This window comes from Magallana gigas, chromosome 5 (assembly GCF_963853765.1).
Source record: "Magallana gigas chromosome 5, xbMagGiga1.1, whole genome shotgun sequence".
NCBI lineage: Eukaryota > Metazoa > Mollusca > Bivalvia > Ostreida > Ostreidae > Magallana > Magallana gigas.
Genome location: NC_088857.1, coordinates 38352563 through 38366675, shown reverse-complemented (window position 1 = coordinate 38366675; position 14113 = coordinate 38352563). Strand labels below are relative to the sequence as shown.

Genomic DNA, 14113 nt, shown 5'->3' with positions numbered 1-14113 from the left:
AGCTGTGTTTACTATCAGTGTGATTAAAGTTATTATCATGAACAGGATTTAAAATAAAAAGTTTAACTTACATATGCAAATCGCTTGGTTTTAATAGATTTCAACAATCATTTTGACACTTGTTTAATATTTAAGTATACCAGTAAAAGTATATGAAGAATATTAGTGAGACAAGTTATCCCTGATGCAATTTGTATTATTCTATGTTTGAATTGTATAAATGCCGTTCCTTTATTTTAAAGATCTTTGAATAATTTAAAAAAACAGAGAAACCCCATGTAAATACTGGACTTGGTAGTTATTCATTTGAGAAGTGCCAAGCCTGAATTATTCTTTTAATGATAACCTATATGAGAAAAACAATCCATTTTTCATATTCATTTCAAATTTATTATTAACAAGCAATGTAAAATGTATATAACAATAACATAGAAAGAACAATTAGTGTAAAAAATGGGAATAGTGTAAATTGGATTAAACAAGTGTAAAAGGAATAGTTATAAAAATAAATTAATAAATATATACAATAATAAAACTATATTGCAATATTGATGAAAGTGTATGATAATATTTGCTGCAAAAACACAGCACTGTTGAACGAAAATAAATAAATAAAGTCTTTAGTATAGTAAGTACTGTATTACACCTTCGAATGAGTGCTTACTTCGATCATAATAATATGAATAATGGCATATTCACAAATATATATCTATGCTAAGTTTTGTGATGATGGCAAAACATCGATCCAGAACAATCGATCGAAATTATTTTGAAAACTTCTGAAAATAAATGACAGCGTCTTAATGGTAGAAGGTTAATGTATGTCTCTGCTTAAATAATTCCAAATCTCCTCAAATGGTTTTGAATAATGAGAGATCGACAGCCATTTAAAACACGTTGTACATTGTTGGTGTCAATTGCACATGTGTAGAAATATTCACAACTATGTCCATCATGCCAATTCGGGGCTTGTTGTGTTATTCTTTGTCTTAACTGTAACTCCCCGCGGACGATTTTCTGAAAGAAAAGGATAAAATATTAAATTCATTGTATCGAAAAAGATTCGAAATAACGAATGGTGCCATGTTGTAATGAAAGTTATTTTTTATTTCAATACTTAGATGCTTACCATGAAAAGGTGTTTGATGTACACAGCTGTTTTAATTGTGTCTGGGTGCACGTCATGGCGTGATACGGATCGTGATTTCTTGCAGGTCTCGTTGTTGTAACTGGGATAAGCTTCCAAAAATTCCATGATATCAGATTCTGAAATAAAATGTAAATTTGTAAGTTTCATTTTTATCAAATATAAGTCAACAAAGAAAGACAAAGAAGAATGCTTTAAACATTTAAATCAATATACAACAAAACTTACTGGATGGAGTGAATTTCTCAAAATTGGGGAAGACCTCTGGATACAATTTTGTCAGTTCTGCAATGTCACGTCCTCTTGCGATTTTCTCCGCCAATACATCAATTTTGTTGATAAAGAGGAGCACAGAGACGAATCTAAGAAATCGGTTATTCCAGACTTGTTCAAAGTTTTCCAGAGCTTCAAGAAGTCTATTCTTATCGGGATCCTCACGAAGAGTTTGGTCGAAACTACTGCAGTCCACAACGAAAAGAATGGCGGTCACACTGTCAAACACTTGGATCCACTTCTTGCGTTCTCCTTGTTGTCCGCCAACATCATAAACGTCAAATTTAACTTGATGTCCACCATCGGGAACTTCAAATTCGGTGTGTTGAATTGAAGTTGTCAAACTTCTGCATCGAAGAATATCTTGATCTGAGGGCACGTAAGCTGGGCTTTTGATTTCAGGAATTTTATCAAGAAAGCTGCAAGCAAAATGTTTTCTGTTAGTTTTCTCTGTCTAAGTGATTGAAGATGGTTCGTATTCAAGATTTGAGAATATTGATATTTGGATTGTTTTACTTACTATTTCGCACAATCAATGAGTTGGAATCCATGGGATTTGCCATAACATTCCTGCACACCAGCATCATTCCATAATTGTTCTACATGGTCAAGAAATTCCTGTATAAAACATGCATTGTCAGTAAAGTCTACAAAATGGATTTAAAAAGTTTTTGAGAAAAGCAAAACAACTAATACGAATTGAACTGTTATACTTACATTTCTTCTATGGCTTTCAGGATTTCCAGCCTCCTTCATTATGAAATCTCGACTCAGTTCATTGTCTTTATTGTGAAGAGGAATCTTCATTCTATCCATGGCTGATAATAAAACAACAATAGATTGCTGGATGTTTCTCCTAATGTCTGATATTTTCTCTAATCTTTCACTAAAAATAATCAAAAGAAAATTAAATGAATTATTCATTATCCGCTAAGAGCTCATATTTATGCATTTAAAAGTACCGACAATATTGCATGTCATCGTGTAGAGAAGAACTTGGACCTTACCTCATATCAAATCCGTTACTATGGATAATTTTCATTTGTTTTGTGATGGTACTTTTTCCGGATTCTGCTGTTCCTGCAAATTTTAATGATTACATTTGATCAAGTAATCATCATTTATCAAAAGCAATGATAATATATGAAGCAAACACATTTTTGCAAATGAATTACATTTACACAGCTTTGTGCTTACCAAGTAATAAGATCTTCAGTTTCTTGAGCTCCTCTTTCTTGTGTTGTTTCAAAACTTTGCTGATTTGCTTATTTCGCAGTTTTGCATTCTTTGCCTCCTCTGCAGATTGGTAAATGTTAAATCTGTCTTCACTTGTGGGTCGGAATAATGATTTAATTTTTTCCTGCATTGTTTTGTTCCCTTATTTCAAACGTAGCACAGGCATCACAAGTCCATCCGTTGTTAAATTCAATAATGCACTGTCCTTCTGCACAATATCCACGTGGAGTGTATTTTTTTATCCGTTTGAAGTCAAAACAAAAAGTAATCAGAATGTAGTTATCTCTTAAATGTATCTCGTTAAAATGACTCGAGTTCGTGTTGACAGTCTTTTTATACTTCCACAAGCGGTAGCAGCAAGATTAATATGTCAAATTATACAGTATATTAAATTCACGCTCGATTCTCCAATTAGCCTTCTTGTTTTGCTATGGGCAATTTATCATTACTTCATATATTCACTAGTGAGCGGTTTTTGGCAAAGATCACGAACGATTTGTATTCTCTCTTTTTTTTTACATTGTCTCTAAATATTACCTGTAATCAGATAAAAGAAATAAAATGACATGGAATAACTAAGGTTAGATGTGCATTATAATCGTTTTGAAAGCACCTCGAACTTAAGAGATATTGAGTGTTTTTCAAGAGTACATCTATTGTTCAAAGTAAAGTAAGTTGCTTACAATAGTTTCAAAGTTAATATGCTTCACATTTGCCTCTTTCTGCATGTATGCGCTTGCTTTTTTTTTATAATCTAAACATATTAATGCGTTTTATTTTACGATGTCGGTTGCTAGTCGCGTTAAGAACATTTGCACTATGTGCTCACAAAGACTTTTTCTCAAGTTAAAACGTTAACAGTGCACTTTAATCACGAGTTGTTCAGTGACAATACCTAAACGCTTTTGTTTAAAATTCTTCTTAAGTGTAAATTGACGTGTTGTTTTTACATTGATAACGAAACATATTTCTCCAGTAACCTTATAGCACATGGGTTATGTTGTATTATCATCTTTAATTAAAGGTCATTTCGTGAACATTCTAACACATACCATTTACCTTTACTTATTCATATTAATGTTTAATGATAAATGTATGCAATGTCGTTTTATTTCCATTTGACAATAGGTCAAACTAATAATTGCAAAGATCCATATTTCGTATATACCAGTAGGACAGTTAATACGCCACATTGTATATTCTTTGAAGTCAGCAAGAATGCGTTCTACCAAACGATTGAACCCTAACAATAACGCATAATTTAAAAAAAACTAAAGATTTCCTAGCCAAAAACGTTGAGTATATTTCAAATAAATTTTATATTCTTGGAACAACTTTGCAGACATTGCCCAATGCATAAGAAAAAGACATTTCGTGTCGCTTACCTTGAATGCATAAATTAATTATGCATATGTTTAAACATGCCATAGTCATCTGGATGCAATAAAATACAAGACACCTCACAGGTGTGGGGATGCCTTCTAAAGCACCTACACCTCTGTTGATACTACAGTCAGAACCTATCAGGATGATATGTGACAGAGAAAAAACATCATCATCAATATGAATGATAAAAAAATTAAACTGAAATGTACTTTTTATCTCACCAACAGGACATATGTCAAAAGCCATCTTTCTCGGTAAAGTTTTCTTCATTTATATCAAAGCAATGTTTTTTAAAGGTCGGAATATTTATACAGTTTGTAAAAAAGAAGTAAAACTGGTCTAAAACCCCACAGAATTACCGACAACTTTAACGCATTTTATGCATATATTTTGTAATATGTATTTTTCGGCATTCTTCACTTGATAAGCAAAAGAGTTCATCTCGCTTGTTTGTTACGTTCCCGCTCACCTTAGCGGTTTCATCAAACTTGTGTATCACTCATCCCATGTCAAGCTGACAGCTATGTCAAAATTGATCCAGTTCGTTTTCTAAGCAATCCTATTGGTTTTCTGGTAATACAAGCGTACTTTCAATTACTTTGATCAGGTGCACTATTACCTTAACATTATCAAAAACATATTTAGCCAAACTCCATGAACGTTGTTCTTGGCGTGTAGTTCGGATAGAGCATAATAGATGATTTACATTGTATATTATTTACAGAAAGCAAAACGGACGAATAGATTATTACAAAGAATAAAAGTCAAGTAAAACTCGGTCGCTACATTCGGTTCCAAAAACTAGGAACACAATTAGATCATCTTTTTTTTACCCCATTCATGTCATTAATGATTGATTATCGATCACCAGTCTGTGCTTTATAATCTATGGATCGATGACTAAGAATTATACACTCTTTTGAACATCAAACTTTAAGAGAGTGAATTAGTCATAGGGGTTCTTGATTTTAATCAATCGATTAAGCTGATGTGTTTTGAGGCGAATTGTATAAAATCATGACATGAACTAAAATTACATATAGAATGCATCATATTCTATAAACTTTGAATGCATGTATATACTGACATGGAGGTTGCACTTGTTTTCCCTATTGGACATAATGGTGGTGATGCATAAGGTGCACCTAGCACTAAAACAGAGAAAAGTGTAATTTTTCTAATAGCTTTAGCTTCTTTGAAAAAAAATTACAAACAGAATACTATCACAGTATAACGTTGCATTATAAAGTACAAGCAAGTTATACTGCAAGCACTACTAAATCCCATTGTTCAAATTAAAACACACGTGACTCGATATGAAGATTAATTATCTCTGGAGATTTGATGCCATCCAACCAACACAAAAAATGTTATATTTTTAAATTGTGTAACGATTTACACGGGCTTTCCTCATTGGCTGAGGGGACCGTTTTCTGGTTGTGTTCAGCACATAAAAAATAAACACAAACTGATGTGCCCATAGTCGCCATGATTTATAAAGTGTTCATGTCGTAAAATACTTCCATGGAGTGCGGTCGTGTACTATGTTCAACTTTAAAAACGTCGTCTGTCGCTGTATAGAGAAACAAAGCAAGGCTATAATAGTAAAGAGCTGATGATAAAATTGCGATAAACGGATACTTAATCTACCATTTTGAAAATATATCTGCACACTTAAATATTTTTTATAGACTATTTCAGAATAACGGCAGAAAATATCCAAACGTTATATTTAAAGTAGCTATTAACGTCAATTATTGTAAAGCTATCATCTGATAATATTTGCTAAAATATTACTTCTCTCCGTGCAACATTGAAGAAAAAATTCCATCAGTTCTTTTTTTGGTCATGCACGTTTGGTATTATAGGAAACTCTTGTATATGCTTTGAATATCCTACATTACCTTAGTGACCTATGCATAGGAAAGTTATTCTTCATATAAACGCTTCTTTTCATACCTGTATGTTGCCAAAAATATTTACATACTCTTCAAAAAATGTCTGCGAAAATCTAGAAAGTCTGCAAAATGTGGAGTCGTCTTGTAAGTCACATGTCAATCAGATGTTATTGGTGCACAGCCATATACAAAAATGTGCACCAGGTAATGTACTTTATATAAATGAAAACTATTTACTGATGAACAAACACATGTAAATTATCTATTGTTTATGCTCAATATGGCTGACTTTTGTTTGTGTGTATGATAATTGATTTATTGGAACTTTATACTCACTTTCATAGGCACCATACGTGATAAATTAGTATATTATGTAGACTAATAGGATTATGTGGAAGAATAACGATATAATCCAAAACCACAAGGACAAGAAGTATAAAGAAAAGCAGCTGATGTCTTAAACGAAGCGGTGAACCACAGCGATGTGTACTTTTTGCTATCTGATGGTATATAGCTGTACACAATATATTAATATATATAGACAGTATATTGTTTCAAATTTATTGCCTTTTCAGTACATACTTAATTGCATTATTTATGTACATGTAAATCTGTATCGTAAAGTGTGTAAATACAAAAGATTTAATGGCAGAGCGTAATAGCTGCATTCCAATAGTGTGTTCCCTAAAAATACTTGGAACTGAAAAATGTGTTGCGGCCAGCCATAACCTATCCGAACATGAATATAAATCAAGAGGTTTTAGCTGGAATACATAAACATGTATATTTCGTATATTTCATGCTTTTGGATTCAATTGAATTAAAGAATTTTACATCACTAATTCTTGAAACAGATAAAATGCATTTTTCTGTTTTATTACCAATCAAGTGTGATTTTTACGAGGTAGTCCGATTTTTTTAAAGATCTTTTTTAAGATCTAGTTTTCAAAGGTACATGTATATTTTCAGAAAATAACTTTCATTCTTTTAATTTAACAAATATGCAGCAACGAAAAATAATTCCTTACATTATGATAATGAATGCAATTGTGCTGAAACGCGCAAAGCTTCTTCAAAGACCATAAAATGATCATACTAGGGTTCAACGGAAGTTTTTCTACATTTGCACGCATGTTTTAAGACTAATAAAACTTAAAAAACAGCATAATGTGATCAGTATTACACGACAACGATCACGTTAATTAATACTAATTAATACCACGACACCTGTAATGATTACCTGTCTATAACAAAAATCATTTTTTTTTCAGTAATTGGACGGCAAGTCAAGGCCTCGCTAACATCTTACGCTCAATCCCTGGAAACACTTTGTAGGAATTTTGGTATGAAAGCATTGCTTATCGAAATGTAATCCACTTAAAGAATTTAAAACATATTCTTCATTTCATTATATTTCAAGCAAAAAGAACTGCCTTATTGGATAATATAAGCATATAAATAGGTTACGAAAACGTTTAACATTCACCAACACTTGTAATAAATTGTTTGTAAAATCTTTTTAAAAGAATTTAACTGTAGGTGCACGAGAATGCATCATGAAGAGAATTATTTTGTGCTCTTTTAAATTGCAACATCAAAACATTCGTATCATCTGAATTACTGTAACTGCTATAATTTTTGTGATAATTAAAAGTCATAAAAGGTTGGATGCGATCGACTTTTTTGCCGACAAGGTCCAACGTAAAATAATGTATGCTATCAAACGGCCACCATATGCATACCAATCGGTTTATCGAATAGTGGGAGGCCTTATTACCATACAGTTGTTCATTTCACTGTGTTGAAAGACTACCAACGCAATTTAAAATACTTAATTTTCTTAAAACATAATTAATACTCTAATATATTCATGAAATGGTTGAGCAGTTTATATAGTTATTGAAAGTTTAAAAATCTTTATTACTTTCAGAACGCAAAATAATTGAATATCAAATTAAATATCGCAAATGATATATATCCGTCTTAATTTGGTAACTTTGATAGACAACTTTAAATTTATGACGATAATAAAGCTCTGCAAAAATTAATCGAAAGCACAGTTTGAAAGCAAAGTTTGATTTCAGAAGCTTCAAAAGTTTGGAATCATTGGCATATCTATACTACTACATGTATATTAAAATAAAAGACTCGAATTTGGGGCTTTAATACCGAGAAATCGGAAGAGTATTGTCATTTGTTTCATATATTTTAAACATTACTGGCACTTGAAGATTACCAATTTGTTTTTATTTTTTCTCAATCAAGCTTTGCTAATCAATAATCAACGAAAATACCTTTAAAAAATCCGGAAATCATATGGATTTTTCGGATTTTACAATCTTGCGCATGCGCATTACATTCACGCTAAATCACGGGAGACTCTTTAGTTTTTGTTTCCACGATATCACACTTGCATTGATCGGATAAACTCAGAAACGGTATTACAAATACGTACGCGTGTAAATTTTCGTTGAAAATTTGTCATATATATTCTGTTCATCAAAGGAAATACGGGAGATAAGTCTAACTCAGTGCATTTAATATGAAAAGTCCCAATAGTTCCGAATGTCAAATCGAAGCAAGTGAAAACGTTGCTGGAGTGTTGAATTCTTCGTTATTATGAATCAAATTTTTATATGAAAGGTTTTTACAGCCTCAGAATGGTTTATTATGAATAATTTGACTATTATTTTCAATGCAGCTTCATCAATTTTCTCTAAAATCGTTTTGGAGCGATTCTGCAATTTTTTTGCTATTTTACGTTTATATGGGAGGCATTTTAACTGTGGTATAGGCCTGTCCCGAGACACAGTTAGATTATTCTAACTAAGCAGAGTGTAGTAAAATTAATAGCTTTGTTGTAGGCTTAAAGTTCTATTATGTAAATGGCAACAATACGATGTGTCGATGTATCTATTTCGTAAATGTCCGATATCATATACAATGTCAACCCGTGCACGCACGGGTCAAAGTCTAGTTGGTTATAAAATTATTTTGGGACCAATTCTGATGTGCCTTTTTTTCAGAAGCACTTAAAGAGAAGCAAAATCTAATAAAGTTTATCGTCGTAAGATATTAATTAAATGTTGGATACGTTACTACCATCCAAGTGTCAGATGCTTTAGTATACGGTGTACATATGAACTACTAGTATCAATTGTGTGGATAACGGTGAAAGTGAATACAACAATTTAATTGATGTAAATCCAAGATGCAATTAATTTTGCTTGCATACATATGTATACAATCTATTAGCTGCAAATGTTCAAATCTTTACATAGGAAAACGGAACAAAGACTTCCAAGAGTAATTATGTGCAACCAATGGCTATATAACTTAAACGTAATGTTATGATATCGCTTTGCGTTAAAATATGGTCACACAGTTCCGTTTTGTTGTCATCATCGAAAACATTATAGTACTATTAACAGATGCTCGTCTATTTGCTTAATTACTATTGCTAAACAATAAGACAGTATTCACTTGATGTGGCCGATTTTTCTGTAACGCCAACAGATGCCCAGAACCTACCACCCAATGTAATTGGAAATAGGGAAACACATTAAATTCTTCCTTTTATCAAAACAGAGTTTCTCCCACACAAACCACAAGTTTACAAACTGGAAGAGGACAAAAATAAGTTAAGAAATCGCGTGCGATGAAACTCACGTGCAACGAATAATATGAATAAAAGATGCGTCCATCTCCTTCATCTGAAAACGCAGGTGCTTTAGTGGTACAAAATAAATTATAAACAAAAAATGAATATAAATGCTTTTTGATTTCATCCCACCCGCGCACACACACACACAAAAGGATTCGAACTTAAGAAGTAGAGACCCGCGCAACAAGCGATCGTGATAAGAAAAAATAATTCGAAAGAATGAAAAATTCATAGATTGATTTAATTGCTTTAGTTTATACGTGCATGAAATCTTATCTATACCAGTCCTAATCTTAACAATGCATTTTAATCTACTGCCATAAATTTTCTCTTCCATATTCAAAGTACTGAAATAGTTAATAATCGAACACGTTTTTGCTTATTCAGACGATCCTTATTTCACATGGTACAAACAAAAAAGCATGTTTTCTTCCAATTTTCGAAAATGATTTTCTTTAACATTGTACCTTAAAAGAATCATTTGGATGCAAAATCAAAATAGAGAAAGCATTGTACAATCTAGTAAAGTCTTCACCTATTGTACTTTAAGCTGAAATGAAACTTCTCTAAGATGTCCATGAGCAGCCTAGTAATTAAAAATATTGATGCGGAATATCGTTTGTTATTTGTTTTAAGTCAGGTTATGAAAAGGAGATGAAATATGATAAATGGCCTCGGTAAATTTTCTTGTAATTAAACATAAGATAAATTTCTAAACACTTTGTGCGAGGCCAAACAAAAAACAATGGCCGAACATTGAACAACAATGAAGAACAATGAAGCTCAAATTTCGTAAACAAGTGATCATTCATGTGACAGATAAGTAAGAAATGTACAGTATAAAATGTATAATTTGAACTTTTGACATTGGTTGTTATGGTAGATAGTGCGTTAAAAACAAATCTCGCCTGTGAATCTATCCAATTAAATGATTGCGTGTTTAAATAAAAACAATGAAACCGACACCATTTGAATAAAATAGATATCAATATTGATGTATCTACAAGGTCATTTTAAAAACAAGTAAAGATTAATCGTTTTTAAAGGAACGCGTTCAAACGGTAAATCACTGTAAGTCAAAATACATTTACAAACAGTTAACGTATGAAATCAATGCTAAAAAATAATTCTTAGATTATTAAGCATTGATATACTGTCCCTTCGAAGAACATTTATATTTGTGAATAATATTGATATTAAAAGTTAAAACATCTATAATATACTCATCACAGAAGAACGTACTGATTTAGTATATAGGAAAGAGTGTTCGATAATTAGCGACAATAAAGTAAAAATAGTAATGTTACGAAATTAGCAAAACTTAAAAATTAATATATTGTGCTAATAAATATACAATGACATAACCAAATTGTAGTGTAGAAAATATTTACTTCAGTTTCTTTCATTCAATTCTACAAGATTGGATTAAATATACACTGCGATAACAAACTGCACTGTAAAATGCTACAAAAGTCCCTTAAACCCAAAGAGAAAAACAACGTAAATTATCATATTGAAATTGTAACCATACTTTTTGAGAGACCTTTTAATTTGTATGTACATAACCATAAAATACGAAAATAACCGTAAGCAAAAGTACACTGAACCACCTAGGCATGGGCAGATGTGCTTTCGACCATTCCTTAAAATTCATTCAAGTTTCTATAATTGTATGTCATATACACATCATAAAGTACCGTAACTTTTTGTCAGCCGAAGATTCATTCAAGTTGTCTTAATGTTAACGTCCTAACGCCCAAATGCACTGTTGTAAATTTGACAAACCTTACATGATGCTTAAAATGAGCATAAGGCATCGGGACGATCAAACTGTCTGAGGTGATACATCTATCTTACTGAAAAAAAACCTTAAAGTATTGTTTTAAAATACCATCTCATTTCTTTATATTTTACACATATATTAATTTGTTTTAATAGCTGTTATGATAAAGCTTGAATTTATTATAATCCAGGTAATTGTTTTATTGTAATTAATCGAAAAAAAAATTAATATAGATATAGACATATAAGATACATGTATATGGACATCTAATTACAGGTTTCTTGGGGATATCATTTGCTTCTTTTCTCAGAAATCTATAAATACTAAACATTATTTGACTTATAGATAACCCTATTTGATATAACTTAAGTTTGCTCCAGACATTTGGCGTCAAACTATTTTGATTTTTTTACCTATAACCTCTACAGCTGTTTCAGTTAAAAACCAAAATCTACGGCCATTGTCTTCTTCAACGTTATAGGTCAAATTATAAAGGTTAAAATCACTTTCAAGACAAGACAATAACTATTTCATCGTTTGGAGACAATTTTTGTTTAAAAATACAAACTTTCCAAAAATTAAAAATAAAACCATTGCATAACTTCTCTTTTAAAATGATCTATGTAAAATTTCATCAATCACCCAACTGTTACCGTTGACAACAACAGGACTGACACTTATAAAATATGCTTGGTTGTGCTTGCATTATGCATTCAAATATTGTTATTCTATTCAAAGGATAAGCAAGATCAAAATATCCCAATAACTGCCGGGCATGGCTGTTTGCGGTAAATTACCACCACGATGGATCACATACCATCGGTCTCGAAGTGAGTGGTCGCATAGAAATATCTTTAAAAAGCAAAACGTCAATACAGATTTGTAAAACTATTATTACATTGAATACTCTTAGCATTTTCATCAATCAATTTTCGTTTTACAAGACGTTGTTTTAAGTTAAGTTCAGATTTTCATTCAACATAGCTTCCATATTTATAGAACGTTTGAAATGTTTGCATGTCTCGCCAGTGTCAAGGTTAAAGAAAACGAGACTGAACATCTGAGAGATTGATTTATTCGCGAGGTCAGTGCTCATTAAATTGGAGGACCTGCAGAGACATCGCCAGCTTGTGTAGGAAAGAGGACATATTCATTAGGAGTTTAGATAATTATTTCTATTAGTACATTGAAATTTTTGGTTCAGTTCTTAGAAAATTGTAAATTTATCAAAAAAGTGAGAAATGGAATCTGAAAACGTATTAGGTTTCATGTTTTAAGCTATGTTAGTTAGATGGAAAACCAAATGTATTTATTATTATATAAAGTATAAAAGATGACCCAAGCCACGTTTGTCCATAATCCAAAGTAACATTTAAGCTACAGAATGTTTGATTGATCCTTTATTAGGTTGATTCCTTATAACATTATCTGTAAAATGAAAGCATGTAAATCCATACACAATGTGTGTATGTTTGTGTGAGTGACCGAAAATATGTAAATAAGAGATTGAAATTAAAAGTGTAATCGAAATAATAATTGCATAAATATGTTCAACCATCATGTTATTGTTTCGTGTGGAACTGTTCATAGGAAGTGATCAAATTATAAATATAGCTAATTTACATCTCACAGCTGTAGAATGCGACATCTTTAATTACAGGAATGATTGATAGTCATAAACATATTTATAAATATTAATACGACTTCTATCTAGAGTTGACAAAAATGATAAAGTTATAAAAAGCATCCAATGAGATATCGCTTTCAAACAAAGGGTACGATTGCTCCGTTTAGCCCAATCAGAATCTATCTTACAAGTTTAGTTTTATGAAAACATAATCTAATCGAAAATTCTAAAGTGATGTTATAATTACAGTTTAGTACGATTAATGATATGAACCAAACGAACTAAGCTAAAGTTTATATAATAATAACATTCAACAAAAGCCATAACCATTATACATGCCGATAAACCGCTCAGATACGTGCAGTCTTATATATTGTTGTTTTATCATCCATTTTTAATGTTGCTTTGAATGCATTACTTTAAACAAAAAATCTATCTTCGCCTCCAATACATTATACAAATACTTATGCATACTATACACTTAGGTATCGCGATGCTTTCGAATTAAAAACCAGGGGTTTCCCTATTTAGTTGAATGGAATATAAAAAAGTGCGTGCATAGTACTATGTTTTAACAGGATTTGCAACTGCATTGGGTCATGTTGCAAAATTGAAATTTTGTGTAAATGTTAACTACAGTTATCAAGTATATACGATAATAAAACTTTAAATCAAAATCCAATATGTTTAGTTTTTATTTTTTAAAATTCTGTTGCTCCTATCATACAATAGGTCGTTTATGAACTAAAGTGCAAGATACCCATCTTTGAATTTAGAGTATGCATATTAATGTGAAATCTAGGATAAACTATTTCTGCATGCAATGTCGTATTCACCTATATTCAGGTGTCAGAACATGTGCCTGCTTTTCAAAAGAGAAGAATATACACAGACGAATTCTATTTTGTTATGCTAAGAAGCGTAAAGTTGACAAGGTTATCGTTCTGTGTGTCTGTTAAGATGAAGTGCTTCAGAAATTACATGTAAGGCTTGCTTGCATTAAGTCAAGAAAACTCACAGTAACAAAAAAAAAATGACGCATGCAAAACGATTGATAATTAAGAAAATTAGTCTATCATACTTCGTAAAGAATGAATCA

General features: G+C 31.4%; 1 protein-coding gene across 1 annotated transcript; it reads right to left on the bottom strand.

Moving 5' to 3' along the window:
* Positions 1 to 469: 469 nt before the first annotated feature.
* Positions 470 to 3045, bottom strand: LOC105337343 (guanine nucleotide-binding protein G(s) subunit alpha-like). Its single transcript, XM_011442026.4, has 7 exons — positions 2618 to 3045; positions 2428 to 2500; positions 2138 to 2306; positions 1941 to 2038; positions 1376 to 1839; positions 1130 to 1266; positions 470 to 1017 (listed from the first exon to the last, which is right to left on the bottom strand). The coding sequence occupies exons 1-7, from the start codon at positions 2784 to 2786 to the stop codon at positions 832 to 834; spliced, it is 1296 nt and encodes a 431-aa protein (XP_011440328.3). The 5' UTR covers positions 2787 to 3045; the 3' UTR covers positions 470 to 831.
* Positions 3046 to 14113: the final 11068 nt, after the last annotated feature.

Bases quoted from the DNA above. Each gene is read 5' to 3' on its own strand.
- LOC105337343 (XM_011442026.4), bottom strand. From the start codon at position 2,786: ATGCAGGAAAAAATTAAATCATTATTCCGACCCACAAGTGAAGACAGA. The intron at 2,501-2,617 runs GTAAGCACAAAG...TAAAATTTGCAG, and splicing joins ACTGAAGATCTTATTACTTG to GAACAGCAGAATCCGGAAAA. The intron at 1,840-1,940 runs GTAAGTAAAACA...TTTTGCTTGCAG, and splicing joins CTCATTGATTGTGCGAAATA to CTTTCTTGATAAAATTCCTG.